The sequence below is a fragment of the Tenrec ecaudatus genome, chromosome 9 (assembly GCF_050624435.1).
Source record: "Tenrec ecaudatus isolate mTenEca1 chromosome 9, mTenEca1.hap1, whole genome shotgun sequence".
Lineage (NCBI taxonomy): Eukaryota > Metazoa > Chordata > Mammalia > Afrosoricida > Tenrecidae > Tenrec > Tenrec ecaudatus.
In genome coordinates, this window is record NC_134538.1 from 18,119,694 (window position 1) to 18,133,268 (window position 13,575).

General features: G+C 42.2%; 2 protein-coding genes across 12 annotated transcripts in view; one reads left to right on the forward strand and one right to left on the reverse strand.

The window, feature by feature from the left end:
* LINS1 (lines homolog 1) overlaps positions 1-3,457 on the reverse strand; it is a 33,134-nt gene extending 29,677 nt beyond the window's left edge. For 4 of the 6 annotated variants that reach the window (XM_075557915.1, XM_075557911.1, XM_075557913.1 and 1 more), the window contains exon 1: positions 3,301-3,457. The gene's annotated coding sequence lies outside the window, so the exon portion shown is untranslated. The remainder of the gene's footprint in view (positions 1-3,300) is intronic. The other 2 variants (XM_075557917.1, XM_075557914.1) reach the window with 2 other exon arrangements.
* A 238-nt stretch (positions 3,458-3,695) lies between these two features.
* ASB7 (ankyrin repeat and SOCS box containing 7) overlaps positions 3,696-13,575 on the forward strand; it is a 71,813-nt gene continuing 61,933 nt past the window's right edge. The window contains exons 1-5 of one of the 6 annotated variants that reach the window (XM_075557919.1): positions 3,696-4,276; positions 4,415-4,512; positions 7,270-7,358; positions 11,349-11,468; positions 13,096-13,356. In XM_075557919.1, the coding sequence (XP_075414034.1) occupies positions 13,146-13,356 (211 nt within the window). In that variant the 5' untranslated portion in view covers positions 3,696-4,276; positions 4,415-4,512; positions 7,270-7,358; positions 11,349-11,468; positions 13,096-13,145. The remainder of the gene's footprint in view (positions 4,277-4,414; positions 4,513-7,269; positions 7,359-11,348; positions 11,469-13,095; positions 13,357-13,575) is intronic. The other 5 variants (XM_075557920.1, XM_075557922.1, XM_075557923.1 and 2 more) reach the window with 5 other exon arrangements.

Sequence of the window (13,575 nt, forward strand, 5' to 3'; positions counted from 1 at the left end):
CTAAAGTGGGCAACAACGCCTTCTTTGGCATCTGTTCTTGGTTTGGAAGCTCTGAAACCTGTTTAGCTGAGGTGACCATGCTGGCATTTGAAGTACCAGTGACATAGCTTCAAGCATCACAGCAACACACAGGAAACCAAAGTACAACAAACTGACAGACAAGTAGTGCTTCAATTTTGATTATTCTGCTATTTAATGCTAATTCTGTTATCTTAGTACTCATCTTCTAGATTTCCATTTTTTGGTTGTAGTTTCCAATTTGTCCATTTTGGCTGTAGTTCTCTCGTTCTTTCTCCATTCATTAGAAATTATTGACTTTCAATCTTATTCTTTTTCTGCTATCCCAGATTAATTTTCTTCTTCAGAAAATTCATTGGGATCTAGGTATTGTTCATTTGCTTGTGTCCATTTTTCTTGTGGGTGTGCATGCGTCAGTGTGCCTCACAATAAACTACTGTGTCTGTGGCATAATCATGCAGCTGCTGCTGTTGGGGCTAGGAAATGAAGTTAGGTCTGGTGGGGGGAGCTGACTCGTTTAGTGGTGCAGGGGTGGAATAATAGAAACGACACAAAATAAAGTGTGGGGGGGGGGAGAGGGAAAGAACAGAATAATAAATGGGTGAGTTGGTCTTCTTTTTCCTCCCCATCTTTTACTTTCACCTACAGTCTGGGGCTTGGAAACCTACAGCCACATAGCTCTCAGGATGTTTTCCAAGATTTCAGCGAAACTGGTTTTTCTATGTGTTGATTTTCTCCTGATTGTTGCAGAAGCACTGTCTCATGGGTGTGGCTAAGCAGCTATGCTGACCTGGAAGTTCTCAATTAGCCTTCTTTTTGTAAATTTTCCTGAATATTCAATTTATTTAAAATTTACCACAAATATAATTTATTTAAAAGTGAAACATAAACCATACTAGAAATAGCTGGAGAACCAGTAACTGATAGTTCAACGGAATGTAGCACAAAAATGGTTGAGATCTTTCAGTTTCTCTACCACTTGTCTGTCCGTTTGTTGTACCTGGTGTGTTGCTGTGCTGCCGGAAGCTATCTCACTGTTACTGCAAATACCAGCAGGTTCACCCAAAGTGAACAGGTTTCAGTGGCACTTCCAGACTAAAAACAGACAACGAAGCAGGAACAGACTGTCAATTTCAGAGACAAAAGCCACTGAAATTCTATGGATGCCATTGAAACACTTTCAGTTACTGAAAACTTTATGCACAGAAGCAGAACACTTGTCAGAGATAGTGCCAGAAGATGAGCCTGTCAAGTCAGAAGGTACTCAAAATATGACTGAAAAGTAAAGTTAACCACAATAATGTAATAGAGTAAGGAGCTAATGCAGCACGACACAAAACGAAAAAAAAATAGCTGCAAAAATCCACTAATAATCAGAATTTGGAATGTACAAAGAAAGGATGGATTCTAAGAAAATTGGAAGTTGGTAAAATGAAATGGAATGTATAGAGATCCGCAGTCCAGTTATTAGTGAGCTGAACTGGACTGGCATTGGCCATTTTGAATCAGAAAATCATGTGGTTTACGGTGCTGGGAATGACTTAAGTAAGAGGAAAGTCATTGCATTCATCATCTAAAACAGCAGTTCTCAACCTGTGGGTTGTGACCCCGTTGGTGGTCGCCCGATTCATAGCAGTAGCAAAATTACAGTTATGAAGTAGCAATTGAAATTAATTTTATGGTTGGGGGGGGGTCACAACATGAGGAACTGTATTAAAGGGTTGCAGCATTAGGAAGGTTGAGAACCACTGATCTGAAAGGACATTTTGAAACATCCTATTTTGAAATACAATGCCGACTGTGATAGGATAATATCTATCTGTATACAAGGAAATTAATTCAACATAAGTATTATTCAAATCTACACATCAACCACCAAACCTAGTAATGCCAAATTGAAGAATTCTACCAATGTTTGATCAGAATTTGATCAAACATGTCATCAAGGTGTATTGATAATTATTGGCAATTGGATTGCAAAAGTTGGAAACAAAGAAGAACCAGTAGTTAGAAAATACAGTCTTGGTGACAGAAACAAAGCTGAAGACAATGACAGTATTTAGCAAGACCAATAACTTGTTCATAGCAAATACCTTTACCTTTTTTTCAACAATGCAAAAAAGGCAACTAAACACATGGACTTCTCTAGATGGAATACACAGAAATCAAACTGACTACACCGGTAGGGAGAAATGATGGAGAAGCTCAGTATCAGGAGATAAAACCAGACGAGAGGTTGACAGTGGAACAGACCATCAATTGCTTATATATAAATTCAGGTTGGAGCTGAAGAAAATGAACACAAGTCCAGGAGAGCCAAAATATGACCGTAAGAGGATCTCACCCAAATTTCGAGGGCATCCCAAGGGCAAATTTGCTGCTTGGAACACAACGACTGAAGACCTCATGAGCTGACGGGCCATTTCATGAATCTTCCTTATCCCACATACTCACACCACAAGAGTTGCCTACTTCTGTCCTGGACAACTGTAGTTTCCTAAACGATTGTTGTCCCATCCGAACACAACTTCCTTCCTTAAACACCTCTGCATTTTCCTTGGGAGAAAGGCCAAATCACGACACAGAGCTTACCGGATGGACCCCGTAAACCTGGAATCTTTGGGGTCTTTTCACTTGAGTGTACTTCACAAACTAAGTGCCCGATTTTGTCCCAGGTCCTTGGGAAAGGTGCACTTTCAGGACTCAGCCGTTGCCCAAGGCTTTCTTCCGGAATGGATCGTGCTCCATATTCTCCCGCCCCCATTCAACCTTCATTCTGTTTCTCTCTCTAAAAGTGCATGTTCCTCGAAGCTCCCTATTGTCTACGTTTCCCCAACCAAAGTCACGGCCAGAGTCACTGCTGACCGACCGTGACGACGGCGGATTTCCGACACACGGTTACGGTAGTAGAAATCCCAGGCTGTCTCCCGCGGAGCTGTCGCTGGTTTCGAACTGCAGACTATGCGGATCAGCCCAACGGGTAGCCACCCCAACAGTGCTTGCTCTAAGTCGCTCCAGGGCCTGCAATGATGTCTAGCCTATACATTATTATTAAATTCTGAAGTGTATTAATCATAATGTCTCTGCCTCTCGTTCCCACTGCCCTTCTACCTTCATCCACAGAAACCTGGGAGGCTCGCAATCCCTGCGGGGAAACCCTGAACCCGGCACCGCCTTCTCGAGAGTGCTCGCCTCCACGCCCGACGGGACAATCCGCCAGGCTGGTCGGGAGGAGGATCGCAGGGTCCGACGGACGCGCAGAAGAAAAAGGCGCTTCCTCACCTCCTGCCGCTGTCCCCACCTGGTCAGCTTTTCCTTGGGCCGCACACCAAGGTACTTCATCGCTGAGGGCAGCGAGCCGCCGCGCCGGCGCGCGGGAAGCGCGTCCGCCCCCAACCGGGCACCGTAGTCACGGGAAATGCCAGCCGGAGCCCTCCTACCGCATGCGCACTGGCAGCTTCCGGCGCCCAGTATCTCTTAGCAACGGCTGCGAGTCTTTCCGCCGGGGGTGGAGCTTCAGAAACCAGGGCCGAGGAAACCGAGGTGGAAGTGAGTGAGGCCAATTGGAAACGAATCCCGGCCGTGATGGGCATGTCTCTTCTCACTGTCGTGATGGAGCAGGCAGCTTTACGGCAGCCAGGGGGTGGGGGCTGCTGGGGAAAGGAGGCGAGAAAGAAGCAACCAACCAACCAAGTCGCCCCCACCCCCCACTTCCACCCACCCTGGACCTGGTTTACGGCTCTGTGCTCGAGATCCTGTGCGGGCGCTGATTGGCTGCTGTAGGCTTGGGCCCGTCCCAGTGACCCCAAAGTGCTTCAGGGAGGGGGCGGGGGTGGCCGAGTGCAAAGTGCATCCCGAAAGACCCCTACCCGGTGCCTGGGGCTGGCCTTCCGAGCTCTGTGTGATCAAGGACTTCGCTACCCCGAGACTGCCTGGGTCTCCTCGTAGCTGGGAGCCTCTGGCCCAGAGCGCGACAATATCCTTCTCCGAGCCCCCGGACCGGGTCGGTGCCCCCATCCCCACCGGAGCCAGAGAGACTTCTTCTTTGCACCCCTGCATTTGAGATTGCCCGGCGACGGGGACCACCGTTCCCAGCCTGCTCGGCTATCTGAATAGTCTCTGGGCTGGGACTGTGAGGCGCCGGGAAAGAGCAGGAGCACCCGTGTCCGGCCCTGCCTGGGGGTGTTTCTTCAATGGAGAAGTTGGTGAGTGTGGAGGAGGCTAAAAGGAGGAAAAGAAGCAGGAGCTGAGGAGGCAGGTAAAGTCAATAACCGTCCCTTTCGATGAAGGGACTGGGTGGGAGGGAGGGCTGCCCTTCACCACTTTCCAGCCCCTTCCTCCGCTTCGCCTTCGCCCTGGGCACACATTACATCTCTCACTCATTTCTGTTCTCCAGGCTTAAGCTGGTTGGAGGAGACAAGAGAACAGGAAGGCTTGTGCTCACCCCACAGAAGCAGGTGGAGTGAGTGCCTCTGCCCATCATCATCTAGGAAGGTAAGGAGTACAGCCTCCTCTTCTCCTTTATTTATTCCTGGCCCCGACCTCAGTAGGCCTTGCTTTATTTTGAAATTGTTTACCTGGGAATGCACCCTTTCCTAGCCCAGTTTTCCAACAAAAACAAAAACCCTGCCTGTGCCCTGGTCCATGCCATTACATGGTTTCTCTGCCCCAGAGACTTATTTCTCCCCCTTGTCTCAGTAAGAGGGTTTGTGGTTTGCGGTAGCTTTCGGTACATTCTGTCATTTACCTTGCTTCAGGGCCTTGTAGTTTCCCTTGCTTCTCTTATTCTCCTGGGAGTTCCACAATTCCTTGCTGATTGGTTGGTAATTCTGAATGTTGCTGCTTTTTAAGTAAACCACAGTTTACTGCTCACCCCCTCCTCTTGCCTGACTTCCATCAGAAAACCTTTTGAATTACCTTAGTGAAAAATATTTGATAGAGAAAGATAGAATAATTAACTAAAATTTATGACTTTCAGATAATAATCTGGTCTTTCCCCAGAAACAGTAAGATCTGTTCCTAAAGCACTTATATATAATGAATTCTGGGCTTTTGTGTCATTCTGTAAGGCAGATGTGAATGGGCTCCAAAACCCTTTGAAGAAGATACTTGTTAGGTTTCTAGTTTTCTACCAGAATTTATACAACATTAAACAACATTTTACTAGCAATTGTTGGGCACTCAAATTTAAAAATAAAGGGATGATTTAATGTGTTTAAAAATCTGGAGCCATATTTTAGAAGTCTACATGAGTAAAATTTTGCATTTTAAAAGACATAATTTGCTACATTGAGGTTTTTTTGTTTTTTTAACTGTGGTGAAATATACTCACAGACACATTAGCCAGTACAGCTTTCACATTTGCAATTCAGTGACATTGGATACATTGTCCCTTTTGTGTCATCATTATTTCTATTATTGCTAAAGTATTCTACCACATCTAGCATAAACTCAATGGGAAACTCCCCTTTTTATTAAAATCTGTTCCAGAGCTCTTTTCAGTACCAATGTACATGCTCTGGGCCGGCCGGATATGTGTGGTAGAACTGGGGTCATGATTGTGGCGGGGAGGGAGCCTTAAAGAACTAGAAGAATGTGTGTTTCATGGGTGCTGTACGGCACCTTGGCTAGCTCCTCCTTTTCCTTGTGACCCTTCTGTGAGGTATGTCCAATTGTGTACAGAGGGGCTTTGTATCTCCACCCCAACCCCCTTTTTCGCATTAATATGATTGTTTTGGGGTCGCCTGATGCCTGATCCTGTAGACACCTGGTGATCACACAGGCTGGTGTGGTTCTTCCATATGGGCTTTGTTGCTTTCCTGCTTGTTTAACTTTAAGCCTTTCAGACCCCAGACTGAAGGACTGGCCCTATAATCCTCTCTGCCTTGGCTGCTCAGAGTAGTAGTGTTGTCCTTGGGACTTGGTGGGCCACGCCCTCTCCATCTCCCTCTCTCCCCCTCCCTCTCTCCCCCCCTCCCTCCCCTACTTAGTTTGCACTGGTGTCTCCCTGGCTGTATTCAGTGCTGTTCTTGTAGCCTTCTCCTTACAGGGTCACTATGAGTGGTAGTCCACTCTGGCAGTTCGCTTTGGGAGTATTTGATTTGGAACATAGACACTATGTTAACTTTTTTGACTGAAAAAACTTATAAAACTATTATGAGTTACAAGTTCTTGATAAACAATTAAAGCTCATCAGTGCATGTCAGCCATGCACACACAGTTATGTGCTCCTGATTGTATCTTTTTTTTAATAAATCATTTTATTGGGGCTCATACAACTCTTATCGCAATCCATACATACATCAGTTGAGTAAAGCACCCTTATACATTCGCTGCCCTCATCATTCTCAATCCTGATCGTATCTAACAGTGTTTCTACACAGTCTTTACTCTTAAGTCTTGTGAGCCATTGGTGGATTCTCTCTCATAAGCAACTACCCTTAGAGCTGCTGGTTTTATTTCCTTGCTATCCTGTATCTTTGTGCATTCTGAGAAGAAATACCTATTTCTTTTTAGAGTAACAAGCTGTTAGCTTGTTTCTAGTTTCTGTGAAATCAGAACCTCAGTTCTCACTTGCATTCCTTAAGCAATAATGTGTAGACTCTTAATAACTAAAAAAGTTCACTCGGCATCTGTAGGGAAACAATAGTTTTGAACTAAGAGTTTATATAAATTTATAGTTTCTAATATGGGTAGCAGCATAACACCTTAGAAGGCTTGATAGTTTAATTTTGATCCTATACAGAATGGAAAAAATGAACAAAATATATGTTTTAAAATATTTTTATTAATACTAATTTGCCCATATTAACATTAAAATATTTTTCACATAAAGTAATATATGTTGGAACTAGTTTATTTTGATATAATTTTGAAATCTTGTATATATGGTGTTTTTTTTTTTTGAGTATGATATCTAGGATGGAATTTGTAAAGATTGCACCCTCAGAGTATCATAAGTTCTGCCTTCACCAGTCATTACTGTTTTAAAATAAATTTACAATCAGCATGTGATTAGAAAAAGGATTCCATCACTGTAGTCATTTACTTAGTTACGTATTTATTTCTATAGGTGAATCTTATGAGGTATCAGATTTTAGACTTACACTTATTGAAAGGAAGTAGATTTTTTTCAGTTCTCATGTCTGGACTTCTCTGTGGTTTTAATAGGATGGTTTGATTTACTTCCTAATTCAATAGTTGATTTTCGTTTGTTCATGTGTTTGTTGCCCTCTGTTTCTACATGAATAGTTACACTCTTATTAGGTGCAGCTCTCAGAAAAGACTACAAGGAGACAATCTAGTACATGTCTGATGTCTTGGACTATCAAGATATTCTGGTAAGAAATCATACTCCCGCATAATGAAAAGTGTTGCAGCTGCTAGTGATCATGTGTTTTGTGTGTGTGTTTCTTTAAAGACGTGTAAGGAAGTCTTTTTAAACCTGTATCTATGGTTATTATTTACCATGCTACGTGTTGTCAAAATAACGAAAAATAATCTTAAGATACCTAGAACTATTTGATGTGTTCTGAATTTCCAAAATTTTGATAAAAATATTACTTCGCGGTGATGCATGTAGCCTAGGCTGTGCCGAACGATTTTCAGGCATTCGGTAGACATTAATTTATCTTATTGAGGTAGCACTTAAGGAGTGATCACAAGTTAAAATTGTAATGTAGTCGTTCTCTCTTTGGGGGGTGGGGAGCGGGAACAAAACATGCCTTGATATTATTAGTCAGTTTATCCTGTCTTCAACCCTCCAGCTCTTGTGTCCTCCTCCAATTGCCCCCAAAACCTTCCATGTAAGTGGAATTGAAAACATGAGACCCCAATACAACAGGGAGAAAGACGAAGCTTTGAATTCCTGTAAAAAGTTAAGTCTTTGGAAACACACAGGGGCAGGTCTACCCTGTGTGAGTGAGTAAGAATGCAGGCTAGTATTACAGGCTTAAAGCCGTGCGGGGCCATTTCCTCTGAGGAGGTAGGGACTCTCGAGGACCCATTGAGAAGCATCCTCTAGTAAAGCTCACTTGTGAAACGGAACCCATGTGAAAGATGACCAGATAGTGGTGATCATATAGTATTCTGATGCTCACCATTGGGGCATTGTTCTGCGGTCTCAAATTAAGCCTGTAGTATAGTTTGAAATTTATAGGAAAAGGAGATAATAGAGGGTTTTTTTTTTTTTGGTATAGCCTATACCCATTTTCCCTCTGTTAACATTCTCATTAATATGATACATCTGTCACCATTATGAAGTAAATGCTACAGTTTATTCAGGTACTCGTCTAGCACACCACATTAACAGTTACTTGCTGTAAGTCCGTAAGCTCTGTTGGCAGTGACAGTTTCTGAAACTTGCCTTAGTTTTTGAGACGTTGACCGTTTGCATGGTGGTCAAGTAGTTTGTAGAATGACCTTCAGTTTTGTCTGATTAGGCTGAGGTTATAGGTTTTGGAGAGAAAGACCACAGAGCTAAATATTTTAGCAACATGACAGCACTGTTTATGTTGCCCTGGATCGTCTATCTCGCTGACAGTCTAGCTTACACTGTTTCTACAGGGTAAAGTCCACGTTTTCCCTCTGTACTGTGTTCTTGGAAATGAAGGCCCTACACACCATGCACACTTTATGCTTCATCTTGAAGGGCGAATGAAAACCATTGCTCTTTGGAATGCTTCCACATGGACGATCTGTCACTCATTCACTTAGTTATTCCATTAAAAGAAAATGATGTCGTTTATTTGTATCACTGGTGCTTATTACATGTTGAGTTATGATCCATTACACCAGTATTTAACTTGCTCCTCAAGTTCTTCTCGCTTTGACCCTATGGCCATACCCCCACCATTGTGTTTTATCTAGTGCACGTCTTACTCTCGGGCACGAGAAGACTCCAGGCTCATCTTACTCCTCAGCTCCTCCAGCGTTCTTCTCTCTTGCGGACTTTCCTCCTCCTTTTTACAGATGTCAACACCTGTCCACTTTCTAGTTCATCGCTTCATCTGCTCTCCCTTACCTTCTCCCAGTCGGTAATCTCCAAAGTCTATTCTCCTTGGTATGTGAGTCTTTGTCTCAGTTTTTACCCTTATTCTAGTGTTCTCATATGGTATTTATCCGTTTGTGATTGACTGCTTTCACTCAGCAAATTTTTAAGGTCAGTCCATACTATGAGTTGCTTTGTGGTTTCTTTTTCTTTCCTTTTTTAAAGCAATGCATAGTACTCCGTTGTGTGTATGTGTCAAACACTGGGCAGTATATGCCAAATACTGATAGGTATTTGGGCAATTTCCAGCTTCTTGCCATTGCCAACAGTGCTGTGATGAAAATGAAGATGCTATCTGTGTTGTATCTCTTACTCTCTACAGTATATACTCAGCAGAGGCATTGCTGGCCCATATTGAATTTCTATTCCCAGTTGTTTGAGGTCCGGGCCATTTGCTTTCCACAATGGTTATACATGTTTACCAACCCACAAGTAGTCTGTGAGAGTTCCAATTTCTGCATAGGCTCTCCAGCGTTTGTTTCTTATGTTTTTGAACTTGGCTGTTATGGTCAGTGTAAGTGGTATCTCATTGTTGCTTTGATAAGCATCTTCCAGATGTCTACTGATCATGAGCAATTCTCATGTTTGCTGAACATTTGGATGCTATCTCAGGTGACCGCTCTGTTCATGTCCTTTATCTACTTTTTAATTGGTTTATTTACCTATTTTTTTAACTGAGGTGTTGTCCATGGATTTTAGAGATTAGTACTCTATCTGTTGTGTTGTCAAAGATTTTTTTCCCTCGTGGGTTCTCATTTTACTTTCTAATAAAGTCTTTGCTGCACCTAGAGTCTTGTGTTGAGTGGGTTCCCGTCATCTATGTTGTGCTGCGTGTGCTGCCTTCTCTATCGTTGACAGTGTCTTTGTGCTCTGCAGTAAGGCCCTTACGTTTGTTCCCATCTTCTCAGTGATGGTCTTTGTGCCTCTGGGATTTACAGTAAGGTCTTCGATCCATCTTCATGGAATGAGGTGTGGGTCCTGTTTTCTTCTACAGATAGAAAGCCAATTTTGAGTAGGCATTGTTTTACATCTAATTTTATTATGAAATAAAAGTTGCTAAAGTATTTGGCTTTCTTTGGGGAAGTAAGAAAAAAAGAAAGGGTGCAGATGAACTCTACAGAGTAAGATGGGTGGGAAACTAGTGCGCAGCCAGTAGAACCTATGACTGCTGCAGTTGCCCACAGCACCTCAGGTTGCCCAACGCCTACCCCATAGGCTCGCAACCTTCCTTTAATACAGTTCCTCATGTTGGGGTGACCCCCAACCATAAAATTATTTTCAATGCTACTTCATAACTAATTCTGCTACCATTATGAGTCGGGCAACCCCGGAAAAGGGTTGTTCAACCCCCAAAGGGGTCACGACCCACAGGTTGAGAACCACTGGCCTAACCTATCCTTGTCAGGAACTCTTTAAGTGGTAGAAAAACTTGGTACACTCGTAACCACCAGGATAAGACAACAGCTCTCCCAATAAGTATTCCTGGAATGATTTTGATGTGTGTTAACTCCTGGAAGTAAGTTTCTTTGCATATGCCCTTATCTTTAATGGAATTGTCAAAGAGAGCTTTTTCATTTCGTTGTAGAGAGACTTCTTTCAGAACTGATGAGAGAGCCCACACAAGTCTTGTTAAAGGTTTCACCCAGTTTGTTGTCTATGTAAGAACAAAACAAAACTGTCTCCTTCAAGTTGGTAATAGTTCATCATGATGTCGTGTGTCATGGAGTGGAATTGCTCCACGGGGTTCTCTTGACTGTCAGCTGTATGTAGTAGATCACCAGGCCTTTCTTCTGTGGCAGCACTGTGCAGGGTCTGAGTGCCAATCTTTAGGTTAGTGGTCTGCCATAAACAGCACTCCGGGATTTTGATGTGTACCAAAAGGAACAAGGCTTCCCATGTTGTTATGCTATCTTTAGGGCCTATGAAGAAGCAACTTTTGAAGATACAATCTTTTAGTTGTCATCGATTCCATTTTGGACCCTGGGCACCATAAATGAATGCATCCTCTTGTTAGTCCTGTTTAGAACCTGGATTAATTGGCAATGGAAAAGTCATTCAAATGAAGTAAGTCTGGAAATACATATTCTGCACTGAGGAAAAGGAAGGATGAATATTCTCATATAAATCCCAAATGAGTACATTGTGTACCTTTGTTAACCCTTTTTTAAAAAGCTGCCTTCCGGGGAAAAAGATGAAAACACCTTGGCAGCTATAGATAAAGTACTGAAATTTAGGCTCATCAATGAAATTTTCTCTGATTGGTGTGTTTCCTTATCTTCAGGTTAAGAAAGTTCACTGGCCCTATAGTCTGGAGACACTGAGTTCCTTCTCCATGATGCTGTGTATGCACAATGGTTATTAGGCAACTCCCTTATCACGAGAAAGGACATTGTACCATAAGGTAAGTTTTAGAACTAGATCCAGAGTTATCGCTGCTGTTTTGAAAGAAAAACCTTTAGCTTTTAATATTTTTATGTTACATCAACTATTAGATACTAAACACAACATTCAGTTTGGGATTTCAGTTTTGCTTTGATACTTTTTGAGTATTGGCCTTACATAGTAGATTTCCTTGAAATGCTTAAACGATCACAATTTAAAGCTCTGTTGAAGGTGATTGCTATGAGCATATAATAATATTTTCCATTCGTGATTAATTCAACATTTTTTCTACATATAGTAACAAATAAAAGTCTATTTAAAAAGGGCTCTTGGACTTAAACTTTTCTAAGACAAGAGAGTTAATTTTATTGTCGGTTGGGAGAGTCAAAGAAGGAATAGGGGGATGTCATGTGTCTTAAAAATCAAATTGTGATGTATTCACAGATTGTGCCAGATTCCTAAATATGCAGAAGTCCACTAGAGAAATACGGGACCAGTGACTCGTAGTGATTCCTCTAGGATCTCTTGTCCCTCTAAGCAAAGGCGGAACACAAAAGATGCACATGGAAATCAGCTTTGATTACTTAAACAACAGGAAGCAGAGAGTGTGAATCAGTTGTTGAATCCACCAGTCACCCTTCACCACCACCCAGTAACTACCCCATCCCTATGACTTGAAAGGCTGTCCGCGTGGATACCATGACTTTTCTGTATAGTTCACTTTACACCATAGGCAAAGAGCTATCCAAAGATGCCACCCTTTAGTCCATCTCCCCGGTTATGTCGTCGTCATGAGATGAGAAAATTCGGTTACATGTGTTTCTACCAAGCACCAAGGCTGAAGTGCCCAAAAGTCCTTCCCCGAGTCTTTTTGTTTGTTTTTTACCCCTAATGTGTACTTGACACCACACACACGCGACACAGAGAATAATGTACATTTTCCCTCTTGACCAGTGAGTGCCTTGCCTGGAATTGTACCTCTTTAACCCTGCTACTAATGTATGCAAACCATTAGGGTAGAAGGGTGGGGTGGTGGGAGCGAAAGCCTGACATTGCTACTAGGGGAGAAGTGTGGAAGAAGATAACCGGGCTTGGAGGAAAGATTGCTTCCTCACGGAAATTACGAGGAGATCTTTTGTTTCCCAATATTCTCTGAGGAAAAAACTTTATCATTAATTATATCATTAATGTCTATATGAGGACACCATTTTCTGTGCATAACATAAGACATTTGGTTATATGCTAAACTGTGATAATTCTGACCTAAGCTCGGAAAGTAAGGTAAGCTATTATCAGTAATGAGATTATCAGTATATGTCTAACCTACAATTGGAACAAATATCTTAAAAGAGTTTTACCACATTTTTTTCTTTTTAGAGAGGGAAGCTACTAACAGATGAGTGACCTATTTCTTACATTTAGTCCTGATTTTAATACATGACTCAGCTTCAAAACAGTTGGTGGAAAAATGGAATTAAAATATAACTATTTCTTTCCTGCAGGCTTTTTGAAGCCCTTGTGTGTGTGTATAAGTTAGTAGTATGAACTATTCCTACCGAAGTTTAGATGATTTAGTGGTAGGAAAGTCCATATTACTTAATAGATCTAGGCACCGATTCTAAATGTCATGTGTTCTACCCTCAAAGGTTGATCCCTGTGACCTAATGAATCCTTGGTAAAAGTAGACTTAGCTAGGATGTTACACCACCATTGTCGAAGGAACCCTGAACTCCAGGAAGAATTGCAGATTCAGGCTGCTGTGGCTGCTGGGGATGTTCACACCGTACGAAAGATGTTAGAACAAGGCTATTCTCCAAATGGCCGAGATGCTAATGGATGGACCCTCCTTCATTTCTCTGCAGCAAGAGGAAAAGAAAGATGTGTCCGAGTATTTCTGGAACATGGAGGTGAGTTAATGTAGAAGTCAATCCTTTTTCCCAAGTAGAAGCTTGGAATTATATTTGGTCTTGTGTGTGGACATGTGTGCAATTTTCAGTGCTTTTCTTTTAATAATCCTTGACATCTTTCTTTCTTGTAAGGATTTAGGATCGTTTCCCTGAGTTTTATATAAAATCAGATTGCATAAAAGATCAGTTTGGTGCATGTTCTATTTTTCCTCCCCTGCA